This window comes from Pipistrellus kuhlii, unplaced genomic scaffold (genome assembly GCF_014108245.1).
Source record: "Pipistrellus kuhlii isolate mPipKuh1 unplaced genomic scaffold, mPipKuh1.p scaffold_m20_p_3, whole genome shotgun sequence".
NCBI classification, from domain to species: domain Eukaryota; kingdom Metazoa; phylum Chordata; class Mammalia; order Chiroptera; family Vespertilionidae; genus Pipistrellus; species Pipistrellus kuhlii.
In genome coordinates this window covers 48,345,389-48,362,944 of record NW_023425529.1, presented here as the reverse complement: position 1 = coordinate 48,362,944, position 17,556 = coordinate 48,345,389, and the positions used below count along the sequence as shown (strand labels likewise).

The following is a 17,556-nucleotide window of genomic DNA, read 5'->3' as shown; positions in this document are numbered from 1 at the left end:
CCTGCATTATTTGAGAAAAGAAAAAACGAAAGTCGAAATAATAGCGATGGACTATTTGCAGAGGTAGGTGGCTTCTCTCGGTGCATTTACCCTTCTTTCACGTATCAATACGCTTCCACCAGGGGGACGGGAAGGGGTCGGCTATCTCCGGACCACGTGACTCGGGGCAGGAAGTTCCCGGCAGCCCCGCGCGCCCAGTTCCGAATCCTTCCCCTTATTTAGACCTCGTCTACACCCCTGTTTGGGAAAAGACCAGCGGACGCGCATGGGTCACTAAGTTATAGGAAGTGACTGGCTGCGGCTCCTGACCCGGAAGCGGTTCCTAGTCCCTCCCCCTCCGGCCCGGCTTCCTCCTGCAACAGGCGTGGGTCACGCTGCCTCTCGGTCTCTTTCTGCCGCCATCTTGGTTCCGCGTTCCCCGCACAGTAAGTTGTGTCTTCGCCGTCCCTCTATCCGCAGCCATCCGCCTTTCTTGCGGCTTAAGCCACCCCTGGGGGCTGAGACCTAAAGAGAGTCAGAGGCTTTAGGTGGCCGCCCGGTCCCTGCTAGACCCTGGGAACTATGGCCTCGGTGTCTCCGGACAAAATGGGGTCTGCGGTTGGTGTCCTGGCAAAGAGCAGGGCAGAAGGGCCGCAGGCCGGGCTGCTCGTCCGGGGCTGGCGTGGCGGGAGCCTTGGCGGTGGCGGGGGCTGCAGCGAAGTGTGTGTGCTGTTGGGAACGGCCTCAGGAAAGCCCGGAGGAGGTTAAGGGGTCACGGCCTTGGAAGTCCGCCCCCCCACACACATACACTCGTTCGTACCGTGACGAGTGTTTGGGGCTGAAGGCGCCCTCTTTTCCCTCCTGACTCCCCTAAGTCGGCGAACGGGAGTCGCGGGGGTCCAGCCGGTGGCGTGGACGTGGGAGGGAGGTGGTGACAGGAGCGTCTCCCACGGTCGGAGCCAGCCCGGGCTCCTCTCGGGGTGCGGACGCGGTGCTGAGTGCTGCCCGTGGGGGATCGGGGACGTGGACCCAGACGAACCCCCGGGACCGGGGGGGGGGGGGTAGGGGGGAGGTCCGCTCCCTACGGGGTGAAAAGCGTGAAAGAAGGTGCGATTCGCTGGATTAGCGTTGTGACGGTCACGTCACATTCCTCCCCTCTTGCCAGCTCCTTTGGGGAGGGCTTTCCCCAAACACCCTCGTGATTTTTTTTTATTTATTTTTTTTTTTCGCCACAGTTTTCTGCAGTTTTTAATAATATCGGACTCTGGGTTGGGCAGCAAAACGGTCCCAGTCAATTCCGGCCTCCTTTTTTTTTATTTCCTCCAGAAATGCCCGGTGAAGCCACAGAAACCGTCCCTGCTACAGAGCAAGAGTTGCCACAGCCCCAGGCTGAGACAGGTAGGACCCCCCTGGTCCCCGTGCCCATCGTTAAAATTGTGAGATTGACCCTAAAACCGTTCGCTGGGTAAAGTGGCAAAGAGAATACACTTAGGTCTTTCAGAGTTCTCTCTTATCAAAGACGGTCCATAATCTTAAACTGCTGTCCTTGGAAGGGACTTCATGTGGGAGTGGGATAAAGACCGTATATTTAAGCTTCAAGAACATTAAAAGCTCCCTGGCCTGTTTTGTCGGTGGGGCAATGAGAAAAACTGAGCTGGGCAGGAGCTCAGTGATTCTTACCTATTTGAACTGGATGACACACTGGCAGGCCCAGGAGACCTGAGCTTTTTAGCAAGTTCCAGCCAGCAAGCTGCATCAAGGTTTTAGATGGCAGAGCTTGGCGTTGGGCCCTCATCACATGTCTGAGTGAGATGGGTGCTGTGGTGAATGTGTCCTGGGACCAAGGACCCTCGTGAGTCGTTTTACTTGTTTTATGGATTGGTGATGAGATGTTCAACAGCTTGTCTGGAACCCAGAACTGAAATAAAGCTTTCCTTTGACTATTACTCAGGTTTGAAATTAATGAGTGTACAACATAGTATAAAGGCAAGTTTTGAATTCTGGTTAAATTGTATCTCTCTAATACTTGTGAAAGGGAGTGGTGAAAATACTTTTTTAATGAAGATCTTGCTGAGTTATGCAAAATGAAGGGAATCTTCAGGGTGTAATTTTTTTCTTATAGTAAATTGATTTTTTTAACTGCACCTGTCACTTAACAATTCCTGTCTTGTGGAATTAAAATAGAGTTGTTTATAGTTGAAAGTGTTAAAGTTCTCCCTCTCCACCTGTCTGATTTCAGCAGCTGAAGAGATTAATACAGCTGCTGGTAAAGAAAGGGAGGGCGTCCCTGAGTTTGGGAATGAGCTATGTGAAATCTTTGAACTATAAGGGACTAAAGGACTGCTCTCTAAAGATACTATAATTTGGTGCTAAATAAAAAATGTAGTGTCTCTATAAACAACTTGATTTTATAAATGTGGAGAGTGAAATTCAGAATAATTTGGTTTCAAGCTTCAAAAGGAATGCCATTAAATAATTAAGAGTGCCTGAGAAAACTATTTCAGGAAATAGGTTATGGTGTCTAAACCAAGTAATTTGGTCCTTATCCCATCAGAGGAAAACATTCTAAGATTCAAATTCTGATTATGTTTGAAAGCACTGCATTTTAATCATAAGGCTTTTTTACCTACCAACCCTTCAGGAAAAACTGGTTGAGCTGCCTGTCTTTTCTGTGCTACAATACTTTAAGAAAATTGTGAATTTGCATGCTTCAGGCTTTTTTGTTTTATTTTAAATACTCCCTTCAAAATGTTGAGCTTTTGTTCTATACCTGTATTATCTCCTGAATAGTAAGCATGGATTTTTCTGTCATTCAGAATATCTTGCTTAGCATTACTCTAGTGCCAGATACTGGTCTATTTTGACAGAATGACATACTTTTCCACATTAAGAGGTGGTGATCATCCAATGTACTCTCTCCAATGCAGTTCCCTACTTCCAAAATAGAACCACAGTCTGGCTTAACAAGTTAGGTTACAGTATTAAAATGCAGTCCCTACCCTTGTGACTAAGCTCTCCCTGGCAGTCTTAATTCATCTGAGATTGATGTTGGGAGGTAACATTACCTGGGAAGGTCTGGAGACTATGGAGTACAACTCACTCGTTCTTTTTGTTTTGTGTAAACAAGCTGAAGCACAGGGAGGCTGAGTGACTAATTTATTAGTTTAGTATTAAATTCTGAAGCATTTCAACTTTATGAGAATTGAATTCTGCCAGACACCCGCTTCTTTAAGCTTTATTCAGAGTCTATTTTTCCTGACCTAGTGGAAACCTGAGCATATAAAGACCTGTTTTTTTCTCCTTTAGCTCTGATTCCTCGTCATCACCAGCACTCACCACCTTCCTTATTCTGGTTGTCAGTATCTGTTTTAGTTAGTGGTCCCTGGTGGACAGGGTGGAACAGCTGTATTTGTGCCTGTGAGAAAGATTTGGAGTTCATTTGAGGAAGGAAGGGAGGGGTGTGTTCTTATTTGACACCTGAAGTATGTTTCTGAAGGGTTGCTATTGCCTGTCACCTTTGTCTAATCCTGTGTGGTGACTTTCCTCAGATTAAAAATTCTGGTGTTTCTTATGAAACATGTTGTACCAAGTTGGGCTGCATAACTCACCTTTATTTTTTTCCTTCTCTTGCCTTTATTCCCTTTTTTGCTTTTCTCCTCCAGCTGTGCTTCCTGTGTCTTCAGCCTTGAATGTCACTGCTGCCCTAGGGCAGCCTGTGCCAACCCTTCCCACTTCTTGCTCCCTGCCCCCACAACAGAACCCTCTGGCAACACCTAACCAGCCTGCCCCATTCCTTCCTCCCTCTACTATTGCTTCTACCCCTTTTGAAGCTCCTTTCCCACAGGCATCCTCTGGGACAGCCCTGCCCTTGGCAACTACTCCTATGCTCCCTGACACCCCAACTTTCCTACCAAACCTAATAGGGCCTCCCATCTCCCCTGCTGCCTTAGCTCTGGCCTCTCCCATGATAAATCCAACTCTGAAAGGTGCCCATCCCTCTTCAGCTCCCTTAACTCTGGTGGCCTTGCCTCCCCGCTCAGTTCAGAAGAGTTCTGCTGATCCACCTAACCCTATTAGTCCGCCTCCTTCAGCTGCTGTGGCTAAGTCAGGGTCAGTGACACCTTTGTCAGCTCCCGTTACTTCCTCAGAACCAAAGACCTCTCCTATTCAAGCTCCCTCCCAAGTAGTCCCTAACCCAAAAGTTACCTCCATTCCTCCATATACGGCCAGTGCTGTTCCTTCCCAGCTTATAACTCCCTTGGCCTCTTCAGTTCAATCTGGAGTAGCCTCATGTGCTCAGACACCACTCACTACTCCCCTAACCATCACTTCCCCTCAGGTCAAAGGCATACCTATTTCCTCAGCTCTGACTTCACAAAGCTCTGTAAGCCTCAGCCTAAAGGGACCCCTTGGTCCACCTGCTGCCCAGTCTGTTCCTGTGCCTCCCAATGACCCCCCAGGTTTCCTCACTTCTATGGGCTCTCACCTTGTACCTTTACATCAGAGTTGTCTTGGTTCTTCTGTCCCATCTGTAGGTCAGACAGGCCCTAATGTTCTGTCAGAGTCTATAGTGGATACTGCTTCTGTAAGCCATTCTTCGATAGGGGCCTCTTCTCCTACTGGGCAATCTGTAATTTCTCCCCTTCCTTCCAGAAAGGAGGTGGTTCCTGCTGCTGTGGGGGCTCCCGCTTCCTCTCTGGCTCTATCTGTTGACAAGGGACTCTCTACCATCACTAGTGTCTCCTCCTACAGCTCTTCTGGTTCCTCAAGTGCAGCTGTCTCTTCTCCCTTAGCTCCTGCAGCTTCCCTCATTCTCAAAGGCTCTCCTAATGCCACGCAGCAGCAGCCCTTAGTGGCCCAGATGCCTCCTGCTTCTCCAGGAAGTCCAGGCTTAAAAAAAGCTCCTGTTTCTTCTGTTGGAACTACCTCTCTGGTGATGACTAACCCCTCCACAATTTCTGCCACACCTACCACCTTTGAGGTTGTAAGTGCTACTTGTTCGTCTCCTCCAATTTCATCAGGTCTCCTAAGTAATAAAAACTCCGCTTCCCATACTGCCTTGGCTGTGGCACCTGTTTCTTCCAAAGAGCTTCCTTCTCCTTGGGTAACAGCTGCTCTGGAGACACCAGGCTCCCGTCCTCTGCCAGCACCTGAGGAACTCAAAAGTCTCCCTGCTTCACAGTTGGTCAAGTTCCCAACACAGAAAGATCACCAAACTGTACCTGCTTCTCCTGTAGGAACCCCTATTTCACCATCCCTGGCAGGACTTCCTACCAAGACAGACCCTATTGTACTGCCATTGATGCTGGCAGCCCCTCAAAATCCTCCCTCCCCCCAAAGTACATCATCCTCTCTGGAAGGATCTCTTTGTCCTGAAGTCACCTTAGCTAACGAAAGCCGAGTAGAGCCTCTGCCTGTAAGTGAGCCAGCTGCTACTCCCTCTCCTCTGGGTGCGGTTTCCCCAGCCTCTCTCCTCAAGACAGATCCTTATGCAAGGCCAGACCCCTCCAGTCTGCTTCTCAAAGGTTCTCTTACTGCTCCGAGTGCAGCTACATTTCCTTTGGAAAGTGCTGCCGCTTCTGGGGGGACTCCTACAGCTACCAAAGGAACCTCCGCTCCTGCAAGTACAGCCAGCCCTTTTCTGGAAGGAACTGTCTCTTTAGCACCTAAAAGCCACCCCGCCAAGAAGGGTACTTCTGCTCTTACTACTTTTCCTTTGGTTCCTCCCACCTCTGAAAGCTGTTCTGTGACTCCAGCCATGACGTTATGCCCTCAGAATGTTTCTGTTTCTCTAGCTACTATGGCACTATCTTCTGAAATTCCCAAGTCTGAACCCTTTCCCTCTCTTCCCCCAGCTCAAGTTACAGAGATAGGTCCTAGTATTTCTCATTCTTCAGCTTTGGCACTTGTGGCCTCCTCTCCTGAAGGATGCCCAAATGAGGGTGTTGGTTCTGCTGCTGCATCTTCCAGAGGAACTTCCCTAGCTGAATCCCCATCTTCTTTAGGGACTAGTGTGTCTCCTCAGACTGGAAGACCTCCAACCAAGAAGGCTTCTGCTACTTCTACTACCTTAACTCTTGCTCCCGTTTCTAAAAGTGTACCTGCCATCTCTGATACTCCTGCTGGAAATCTCTCATCTCCTGTTTCTCTAACTGAAGCTCCCTTTCTTCCAGAGGCCAGTTTTTCTTTTCAAGTCCCTGAGGGATCACTAACCAAGAAGCATTCCCCCACCCCTCCATTCCCCAAAGAGGCCCCTACTTCCCCAGCTACTGTCCCTCCACCCCCCAAAGGGGGGCCAGCAAAACCATCCCCTAAAGAGACGCCGCCTCCTCCAGCTATGACTCCTTCCTCTCCCAAAGGAGCCTCAGCTACCCCACCTCCCAAAGAGGCCCCCTCTCCCCCCGTTATGACCCTTCCTTCCCCTAAAGGAGCTTCAGCAGCTTCGTCCCCCAGAGAGTCCCCAGCTGCCCCACTCACCAAAGGGACCTCAGCAACTCCATCTCCCACGGGACCTCCAGCTACACCCCCGCCCAAAGAGTCTCCAACAACCCCAGCTCCCAGGGGGGCCCCAGGAACCCCACCCTCCAAAGGGGCTCCTCCTCCCTCAGCTGTGGGGCCCGCAGGGACCCCAGCAGCTCCATCTCCCAAAAGAACCCCAACCTCCAAAGGAGCCCCAACAACTCCATCCTCCGAAGAGCCCTCAGATACCCCAGCCCCCAAAGGCCCAGCAGCTCCATCTCCCAAAAAACTCTCAGATACCCCTGCAACTCCAGCCCCCAAAGGGGCCCCAACAACTTCATCTCCCAAAAGAACCTCAACCTCCAAAGGAGTCCCAACAACTCCATCCTCCGAAGAGCCCTCAGATACCCCAGCCCCCAAAGGCGCAGCAGCTCCATCTCCCAAAGAGCCCTCATCTGCTACTACCCCAGCCCCCAAAAAACTCTCAGATACCCCCACAACCCCAGCCCCCAAAGGGGCCCCAGCAGCTCCATCACCCAAAAAACTCTCAGATATCCCCACAACTCCAGCCCCCAAAGGGGCCCCAGCAGCTCCATCACCCAAAAAACTCTCAGATACCCCCACAACTCCAGCCCCCAAAGGGGCCCCAGCAGCTCCATCACCCAAAAAACTCTCAGATATCCCCACAACTCCAGCCCCCAAAGGGGCCCCAGCAACTCTATCACCCAAAGAGCCCAAAGGGACCCCAGCAACTCCATCTCTTAAAGAACTCTCAGATATCCCAGCAACTTCAGCCTCCAAAGGGGCCCCGACAGCTCCATCACCCAAAGGGGCCCCGGCAGCTCCATCACCCAAAGAGCCCAAAGGGGCCCCGGCAGCTCCATCACCCAAAGAGCCCAAAGGGGCCCCGGCAGCTCCATCACCCAAAGAGCCCAAAGGGGCCCCGGCAGCTCCATCACCCAAAGAGCCCAAAGGGGCCCCGGCAGCTCCATCGCCCAAAAAACTCTCAGATACCCCCACAACTCCAGCTCTTAAAGGGGCCCCAGCAGCTCCATCACCCAAAGGAGCCCCAGCAGCTCTATCCTCTGAAAAGCCCTCAGATACCCTAGCCCCCAAAGGGGCCCCAGCAGCTCCATCACCCAAAAAACCCTCAGATACCCCAGCAACTTCATCTCCCAAAGAGCCCTCATCGGCCGCTACCCCAGCTCCCAAAGGTGCCCCAGCAACTTCAGCCCCCAAAGGGGCCCCAGCATCTCAAGCCCCCAAAGAGCCCTCAGATACCCCAGCCCCCAAAAGAACCCCAGCTCCCAAAGGGGCCCCAGGATCTCCAGCCCCCAAAGAGCCCTCAGATACCCCAGCCCCCAAAAGAACCCCAGCTCCCAAAGGGGCCCCAGCATCTCCAGCCCCCAAAGAGCCCTCAGATACTCCAGCCCCCAAAGGGGCCTCAACAACTCCAGCCCCCAAAGGGGCCTCAACAACTTCAGCCCCCAAAGGGGCCCCAGCATCTCCAGCCCCCAAAGGGGCTCCAGCAGTTCCATCTCCCAAAGAACTCTCCAATACCCCAACAACTCCAGCCCCCAAAGGGGCCCCAGCTCCCAAAAGGGCCCCAGCAGCTTCATCTCCCAAAGAGCTCCCAGATACCCCGGCAACTCCAGCCCCCAAAGAACCCTCAGCTTCTGCTGTCCCGGCCCCCAAAGGGGTCCCAACAACACCAACCCCCAAAGAGCCCTCAACTACCCCAGCTCCTAAAGGGGCCCCAGCAACTCCACCTCCTAAAAGAACCCCAGCTAAAACTCCATCCCCCAAAGAGGTCTCAGTTACACCAGCCCCCAAAGCGGCTCCTACTCCTTCAGCCCCCAAAGGGGCCCCAACTACTTCATCCCCAAAGAAAACCCCAGCCTCCAAAGGGGCCTCAGCAACTCCATCCCCCAAAGAGCCCTCAGCTATGCCAGCGCCCAAAGCGGCTCCTACTCCTTCAGTTGTGACTCCTCCGGCGCCCAAAGACCCCTCAGCAACCCCAGCCCCCAAAGGGACCCCAACAACTTCATCCCCAAAGAAAACCCCAGCTCCCAAAGAACCCTCAGCAACCCCAGCTCCCAAAGAACCCTCAGCAACCCCAGCCCCCAAAGGGACCCCAACAACTTCATCCCCAAAGAAAACCCCAGCCCCCAAAGGGGCCTCAGATATGCCAGCTCCCAAAGAACCCTCAGCAACCCCAGCCCCCAAAGGGACCCCAACAACTTCATCCCCAAAGAAAACCCCAGCCCCCAAAGGGGCCTCAGATATGCCAGCTCCCAAAGAACCCTCAGCAACCCCAGCCCCCAAAGGGACCCCAACAACTTCATCCCCAAAGAAAACCCCAGCCCCCAAAGAACCCTCAGCAACTCCATCCCCCAAAGAACCCTCAGCTATGCCAGCGCCCAAAGGGGCTCCTACTCCTTCAGCTGTGACTCCTCCAGCCCACAAAGGGGCCCCAACAACTTCATCCCCAAAGAAAACTCCATCCAAAGAGCCCTCAGCTACCCTAGCCCCTATAGGTGGCCCAGCAATCCCGTCGTCCAAAGAGTCCCCTGCTTTAGTTCCGGCTACGTGTCGCTTGGTATCCACTGCCCCTCCGGCATCTAAAGGGCTCCCAATAAAAGAAGGCGCCACAGCTCTCAAAGCAGCACTTGCTGCCCCAGCTTCAGAAAATGCACCGGTCACCATAGCTCCCACTCAGAAAGGGCCACCAGCCAAGAAGAGTTCTCCCGTGTGCCCAGACCCCTCAGCTAAGAATGGTACTAAAGGACCCCTTCCTACAGTGGCTCCTCCAGCCCCTCTGCTGACAGCCTCCACTCAGAAAGGCACTTCTGCAAAGACTCCAGAAGTCCTCCCAGTTTCTCCCTTGAAGGGCAAAGATCCTCATTCTCCAAAGGGTCCCTTGGCTCCTCATCCAAAGTCTGAGACATCTGCACCTCTAGCAACAGCGGCTTCTGAGAAGGCCCTTCCTAAAGCTGGAGCAGCATCTGCCTCTCCAGCACCCACCCCACCAGTCTCTCTGCCTCTTGCTCCCTCCCCAGTTCCCCCTCTGCTTCCTAAACAGCAACCTCTGCCGTCCTCACCTGGGCTGGTGCTGGAATCATCCTGTAAGCCCTCAGCCCCCACTGATGAGGATGAGCTGCCGCCTCTGATTCCCCCGGAACCAATCTCCGGGGGAGTGCCTTTCCAGTCGGTCCTCGTCAACATGCCCACCCCCAAACCTGCTGGGATCCCTGCCCCAACCCCCTCTGCCAAGCAACCTGTTCTGAAGAACAACAAGGGTATTTGCCTTGGTTTGCCGTGTGCATGGTGTGTCGCCCACACTCCTCCTGGGGGCTACCCACCATTACTAACCTAGGATGTGCCACTTTGTCCAGAATATCTGCTTGTGTTTGAACATAGAATTAGAATGATCATTTTAAGTGCAAAAGCTGTAGGAATGTGGAACAATCTTGGTTTTCATCATTTCACATAATCCATTGTGTATCATCTTGTATTATGGGGATCCAGACTAACCCTGAGTATCCATCATCTTATCTAACTGATGTGATGTTGAAAACCAAAGACCTACTAGACCTTAGTTTGCTCTAATTTCTACCACATCACTAACCTTTTCCCTGGGCCTGGGATTTGCTAAAATATTGGGAAGCTATTGAATATTGGAACTGTTTGAATTTCTGTTCACTTCTTAGAATTAGTAAGGACCAGTGCCCAGGGACTTCCTTTGTTTAAAAGACCTGTTTTTCCTAGCCTGAGAATGGTGCAGGTGTATGCTTTTTTCCTTCAGTAGTCTATAGTGCTTGGCCTTTAAAATTGAGAACTTAAAATATATGAATGATGTTTGAAAGAAATGGGAGAGGTCACAGGACAATAACTAGTAAAGTTGACTATTGGAACTGTAGGTTGGCATCATTGAGAATCTTTAATAAGTTATATTTATTAGGTCAAATTGCTGGGTCAGTAGTTAGAAAATAAGGCTAAATGTGTGTACATAACTGCTTCTGGCCTCCCCAAACCTAGTTTAAAGGATGAGGGGAAAGTTCCCTTCTTCATCTGCTGCAACAATGTGAGTTTTTCACTTCAGTGTATCTGCAGACACCTTGTCACCAGAACCTCTGGGATGGCTGGGCTATTGGGTAGTGGTTGGAGTTACATAGGTCAGTGGTCGGCAAACTCATTAGTCAGCAGAGCCAAATATCAACAGTACAACAATTGAAATTTCTTTTGAGAGCCAAATGTTTTAAACTTAAACTTCTTCTAATGCCACTTCTTCAAAATAGACTCGCCCAGGCCGTGGTATTTTGTGAAAGAGCCGCATGTGGCTCATGAGCCGCAGTTTGCCGACCACTGACATAGGTCATTGGTGTTTGCCTATGCCAAGAAGTGAAGACCTTGAAGGAAAGGAAGCAGTTATAGCATTTAAACTGTTCAGCTGAATTAGTAATTACCTCTCATTTCTGGGGCTGGGTCTTTAATAGGTGTATACACTCCAATTTGTGGCTAAGTGGGGGGACTATCAAGCTGACTTTATACAAGTCAGTTGATTTACATTTAGCTTTACAAGGTTTGAAATAAGCTAGTGACCTCTAGTCTAAGCAGGCCATGGTGACAAGCCTCCTTTTCATCTCCACTATAAATTAGTAAAAATTATTTTGCCTCCTAGGGTCTGGAACAGAATCTGACAGTGATGAATCAGTACCAGAGCTCGAAGAACAAGATTCCACACAGGCAACCACACAACAAGCCCAGGTGGGTATTCTCTTACTCGTGGGTGTAAGTACTTGGAATAAGGAAGCCCTGCAGAACCAGGGTTGGCAGAGAAGATGACTTGTATCTTTGGAGCTGTACACTTTCATAAAGGGAAAACCGCGGGGGGGGGGGTAGAATCCAAGTCTTATGTTCCAGCTTACCATTTTCTTTTAGCTGGCTGCGGCGGCTGAAATTGATGAAGAACCAGTCAGTAAAGCAAAACAGAGCCGGAGTGAAAAGAAGGCACGGAAGGTAATATTTTAAGTTATAAACAAGGACCAGTGACTTCCTTTTTTTTTTTTTAAGACTATTTATGATGAAGCACCTTTAGAGGGGAGAAATTCTTGGTGGTAGTAGAATCATGTTTAGTTAAAATAACAGAAGCTATTGTGGCAGATGTCCTAGGAATCAATTCTGTATTTGTTTTTCTTTTCCTTTTTTTTAATATGTTTTATTGATTTTTTTACAGAGAGGGATAGTTAGAAACATCAGTGAGAGAGAAATATTGATCAGCTGCCTCCTGCATACCCTCTACTGGGGATGTGCCTACAACCAAGGTACATGCCCTTGACAGGAATCGAACCTGGGACCTTTCAGTTCACAGGCTGACACTCTATCCACTGAGCCAAACTGGTTTCGGCCAATTCTGAATTTTTTTTTTTCTTTTCTTTTTTTTAATATATTTTATTGATTTTTATTTTTATTGTATTTTATTTTTTTTTTAGAGAGAGAGGGGAAGGGAGATGGATAGAAAGTTAGAAACCCAATCGGCTGCCTCCTGCATACCCCCTACTGGGGATGTGCCTGCAACCGAGGTATATGCCCTTGACCGGAATCAAACCCGGGACCTTTCAGTCCACAGGCCGACACTCTATCCACTGAGCCAAACCGGTTTTGGCTAATTCTGTATTCTTATATAAACTTGTCTTAGCCCAGAAAAAGGCTTTCTTTTGGATGTGGTATTATGGTCCTTACTTCCTGAAGCTGCTTCTAAAAAATTGAAAACCTCATGTTCTTTTGTTCCTTAGGCTATGTCCAAACTGGGTCTTCGGCAGGTTACAGGGGTTACTAGGGTCACTATACGGAAATCTAAGAATATCCTCTTTGTCATCACAAAACCAGATGTCTACAAGAGCCCTGCTTCAGATACCTACATAGTTTTTGGGGAAGCCAAGGTAAGGAAAGTTTTTGTGGGAATTGCTCTAGACCAGGGTGCTGAGCCATTGATATTTTGGATCAGTAATTCTTTGTTGTGGAAGGGCTGCCCTGTGCATATAGCTGTTTTATTTAGCAGGATCACATCCAGTTGTGATTTAAAAACAAAAACAAAACAAAAAAACCCTCCAGATATTGGATAGCCCCTTCAGTTGAAAATCACTGCTTTAAACATAAGCTACTTCTACATAAGCTGCTAGAATCTGAGTGAGGGCAAACTATTTAAAGCTATGTAACTATAGTAAGTTAACCTAAAGTGAGTTTAGAGTACAAGTTTGGGAAATTTCTTCCACTTACTACAGACAGATCTATTCACACGAATCTCTTATTTTCTGTTTACAGATTGAGGATTTATCTCAGCAAGCACAGCTAGCAGCTGCTGAGAAATTCAAAGTTCAAGGTGAAGCTGTCTCAAACATTCAAGAAAACACACAGACTCCAACTGTACAAGAGGAGAGTGAAGAGGAAGAGGTATATAAGGAAATCTTTTATACTTTTCTCTCCAGGTAGTATTATGCTTGCATTGGTGGGAGGGTTCTATATTGTTTTAGTCTTTTAAATCCTATTGAGTGAAATAGTTTCTGAGTTAAGAGACTGATGACTCAAACAAACTATATTGAAGTTGTTCTTGTCTTTAGTTTATTACATGTATTTTCCCCTCTCTCTTAGGTTGATGAAACAGGTGTGGAAGTGAAGGACATAGAATTGGTCATGTCACAAGCAAATGTGTCAAGAGCAAAAGCAGTCCGAGCTCTGAAGAACAACAGTAATGATATTGTAAATGCTATTATGGTAAGTGTCCAAGCCTTTATCCTGACTCCCTGGAGTGACCTGACCAATAATGGTGACTTGATTTTATGTTTATTATCAGCCAATTAGGAAACTTCATTCCAAAGCCTGTCTTGAGATGCCTTAAGTTTTAGTGACCTGAATTCTGTCAGTTTGCCTATTATACCTCTGATTATCTCTTTTCTCTTACAGGAATTAACAATGTAACCATCTAAAAAGGAAGATACTTTTTGTGTGTGTTTCAAAAGAGTTACTACAGCTTGGTTTGAAATTTGTACTGTTTCTATCAATAAAGTTATGGCTTCTTGTGGGATGAACTCAGTGGGTGCTTGATATCTCTTCCCCCACCCCCAGAAAGCATGAAGACTCTAGAAATGAGAGCACATTTAGTGCCAAGAGCTGAGCTTCAGCTGAAAAGATTTAGTACCACAGATTACCTCTTAAAAATCTCAGCCTTTTCATTTCTTGTCAGAAGGAAAGTATTGTATGTACCAGGCTATTAAAACCTTTTTTTTTTTTTTTTAAATCTTTATTGTTGAAAGTATTATATATGTCCTCTTCTATCTTCCATTGACCCCCTTATAGCTCACCGCAGGCCTTTGCCACCCTATTGTCTAGGACCTTCTTGTCTTCAGAGACTACAACTTAATTGTTGACTCTTGTTTTCAGCTTCTTTACAAGGTGTTAACCGTTATTGCATGCTGATTCTTCTTCATTTAATAATCGGGCTCTCTAACCTATAGTCTTTCTGAACATTTTGGACCTTTTGTGAGAGGCAATGCACATTGATAACATTTTGACATGTAAGAGCTTGATAGAGGATTGGAGAGATTGCATAATGGATATGATGAAAAGACCACACTTTGTATAACAACAGAAGCTACCTTATGAAGAGAAAGATTTTTACTGTTACATACAGTGCAAACACTTTGCTCTCATACATTGTAATCTACAGAGTAAATTATGATTTGGGTAGCCTTAATCATGCTAAAACAATGAGTGAAAACCAGAACTGTACCAAGCAAATGTACATGTGATAACCCAGTTTATATAAATGAAAATAGTGCTATAGAAGTCATAAGAAGAGTAAAGTTAAAGTTTCTGGGTTTAGGTTAATATGGTCGGGGGTAAAACAAGGAACTAAAATTTGGGAAGAGGAAGGCTACAAGTAACTTACAGTAGAAGCAAGAATCTAAAATGAATAAGTGATATACCTAGATTGTTAGGATGGTTAACATCATGGAATACTTTTTTAATAAAATTTTTTAATTAAGATATATGTGTACATACCTTACCAATCCCCACCCCACCCCCACTCCCAAACAAGCCCTCCCTCCCCATAGTTTTTCCTCCATTGGTTATGCTTATAACATCATGGAATACTTACAGACATTTTATTGAATCTAGTTTTCTTAGTTCCCATGAGCATTATTTTAGTGATATGAAAGCTAAGGACCAAAGACAGTCATTAAAGTATTGTATGTAGTATCTTTTCTTTGTCGCAGGCTATCCTGGAGAAGCACAAGCTGAATCGTGTCCTGCTTCCATTTCACTGAGAGAATAGTTTCATTAGGCTAACGGTAGGCCCCTTGGTTGCCAGATCTGAGACAGCCAGTAATTCTCACTTCAGTTTCCTCATCATCTATACCGTTAACAAACTGCCAGTTCTTGGTTACTTTTTTAGAGAATTGTCTTGTTCAGGGTTATTACAGCCACCAGTGCTGTAGTTCTGCTTCTTCCCGCCTCCAGGGCCTTGCTATTGCTAACTTTCTACCATTGATTCCTTGCCCTTAACCATTTCCCCCCACCATCCTTGAAGTGTACAGCTAACTTCCTTTGTCACAGAATGATTAGGGAGTGTATAGTTTAAACAAACCTTTTAAAGAGGAATTACTCCTAGTTCTCAAACTGATTAAATGCCTGTTCAAATATTTGGTAAACCATTTAACAATGATACTTTAACATCTGGCTTCATCTATAAAAATAGACCTACTACAAAACATGGGATTATTGAAAGTATTTGCTAAGAATCTGAAACTGGCACGGGTTTACTAAATGACCCTTATTTGAGGTGGGGGGTGGGGTGTCGGGGAGGGCGTGGGATGTAGTAAACCAGTTTAGTTCCTTAGCTATATTCTCACCATGTTTCTACCATTGACTTAAAAATTGATTTTTAAATATTTGAAAGCATGTGGATAAGAGGCTGTGTGTACACCTGGTTTTTAAGAAAATAAGCATTAACCCCCCCCAAAAAAAAAAAAAGTTGGGGACCCCTCTATACTCTCAGTTCTATTTCCCCCTCACAGGTAACTATTATCATAAATTAGTTGTTCAATTTCTGTACATAAGTTGATGCTCTTAGTACCTATTTTATGTACCAAAAAAAGGTAGCATTCTGCAAATTTGAAAACTTTAAATAAAATTGTGTTATATATTACACATCTTCCTGCACATTGCTTTTCACTTCAACTTTATTTCCAAGAATTATCAATGGAGATAGATGTATTTCTTTTCATTACCTATCCAATCCACTGTAGTCTGGCCCCTTTTTTATTTATTTATTTATTTTTATTGATTTTTGTACAGAGAAGAAGGGGGAGAGAGAGAGCTAGAAACATCGATGAGAGAGTCATCGATCAGCTGCCTCTTGCACACCCCCTACTGAGGATATGCCCGCAACCAAGGTACATGCTCTTGACAGGAATCGAACCCGGGTCCCTTTAGTCCCCAAGCCGACGCTCTATCCATTGAGCCAAACCGGTTTCGGCTGGCCCCTTTTTAAAAAAATATATATTTTATTGATTTTTACAGAGAGGAAGTAAGAGGGATAGAGAGTTAGAAACATCGATGAGAGAAATATCAACCAGCTGCCTCCTACCTGCACACCCCCTACTGGGGATGTGCCCACAACCAAGGTACATGCCCTTAACCACAATTTAACCTGGGACCTTTCAGTCCACAGGCCGATGCTCTATCCATTGAGCCAAAGCGGTTTCGGCTGTAGTCTGGCTTTTAACCTTTTCCTCTCCACCAAGTTAATGTTCTCATCAGGGTCACCTAGGGGAGGGACGCTGAATGCATGGCTGCATTGGTCTTACTCAAATTAGTTTCCTTAACATCACTCTTGGTTTCTCTCAAATCTGATTAATTTGAGATGCACAAAATTAGTTCCATTATCTACCCCATCAAAATTTTACCATATAAATTCCCTGCTAACATGAACACCACAGCTAACCATTTGGTCATACAAAAAGGAAACCTAGTCTTTGGAACTAATGATGTTGGGGAAATGATATCTGTGTGCAAAAGAATGAACAAGTGGATCAAATACCTGAAACCATTAAAAAAAAAAAAAATGGGAAAAGCTTCATGTCATTAACACCAAAAATTTGGTAAATTGGATTTCACCAAAATTTCTCTAAAGTCAACAGTAATAAGGCAACCCACAGATTGAAGAAAATACTTGCAATAAGGGATTGATATTCAGAAAATATAAAGAACAAAATATTTAAAAGTGGGTCAAGGACTTAGACATATTTACAAATGGCCAATAAGCATGTGGAAAGATTTCAACATCACTAATGAGGAAAGAAAAAATCCAAATTAATGAAATACCACGCATCCAGTAGAAAGATGGCCACCAAAAAATGAGTTGCCTAGCCAATGTGGTTCAATGGATTGAGCAGCATCCTGTGCACCGAGTTGTCAGGGTGCAGGAGGCAGCCAATCAGTGTTTCTAAAATGTCAAAACGCAATTCCATCTCTGGGTATGTTTTTTTTTAATAAACGTTTTACTGATTTCCTAGAGGAAGGGAAAGGGAGAGAGAAACATCAATGATGAGAGATCATTGATTGGCTGCCTCCTGCACACCCCACACAGGATTGACCCCACAACCCAGGCATGTGCCCTAACCCAGAATCGAACCATAACCTCCTAGTTCATAGGTTGATGCTCAACCACCGAACCACACCAGCCAAACCACTTATGGATATTTAATTGAAAGCCTCAGAGAGATGTATACACCCAATCAGCATTATTCACAATAGCCAAAAGTAGAAACAATCTAAGTGTTCCTCACAGAGGAAGGAATAAACATGTATTTATCCTATATAGGATTTAATATTAAATTTAATATTCATATTAAATATCCTATATAATACCGTTTTCCCCGAAAATAAAACCTACTTACAGGTTTCCTTCTGAGTGAAATATAAGACATCTCCCTGAAAATAAGGCCCCCCTAGGCTAAGCATGAGAGATTTGGTCCACTGATTCTGAAAGAAATGGAGTCACAAGAAATTCACCAGGAAATTCAGGAATTGGATTGTTATGATGATGTTCCAGAA

General features: G+C 46.6%; 1 protein-coding gene across 50 annotated transcripts; it reads left to right on the top strand.

Moving 5' to 3' along the window:
* The first annotated feature begins 266 nt into the window (after nt 1-266).
* On the top strand, nt 267-13,526 carry NACA (nascent polypeptide associated complex subunit alpha). 50 transcript variants are annotated; one of them, XM_045588108.1, is made up of 18 exons: nt 267-425; nt 1,306-1,377; nt 3,642-6,533; nt 6,639-6,793; nt 7,004-7,198; nt 7,289-7,331; nt 7,530-7,574; nt 7,725-7,877; nt 8,301-8,488; nt 8,534-8,848; nt 8,933-9,285; nt 9,343-9,737; nt 11,120-11,205; nt 11,380-11,457; nt 12,234-12,380; nt 12,763-12,891; nt 13,090-13,212; nt 13,402-13,526. In XM_045588108.1, exons 2-18 carry the CDS (start codon nt 1,308-1,310, stop codon nt 13,414-13,416), a joined length of 5,382 nt encoding a protein of 1,793 aa, XP_045444064.1. In that variant the 5' UTR covers nt 267-425; nt 1,306-1,307; the 3' UTR covers nt 13,417-13,526. The 50 variants fall into 50 exon arrangements, with proteins under 50 accessions (XP_045444064.1, XP_045444073.1, XP_045444056.1 ...); XM_045588117.1 differs by lacking the exon at nt 7,530-7,574 and adding an exon at nt 8,041-8,069 and having other exon boundaries at nt 7,289-7,394; nt 7,842-7,878; nt 8,340-8,488; XM_045588100.1 differs by having other exon boundaries at nt 7,289-7,403.
* The last annotated feature ends 4,030 nt before the right edge of the window (nt 13,527-17,556 follow it).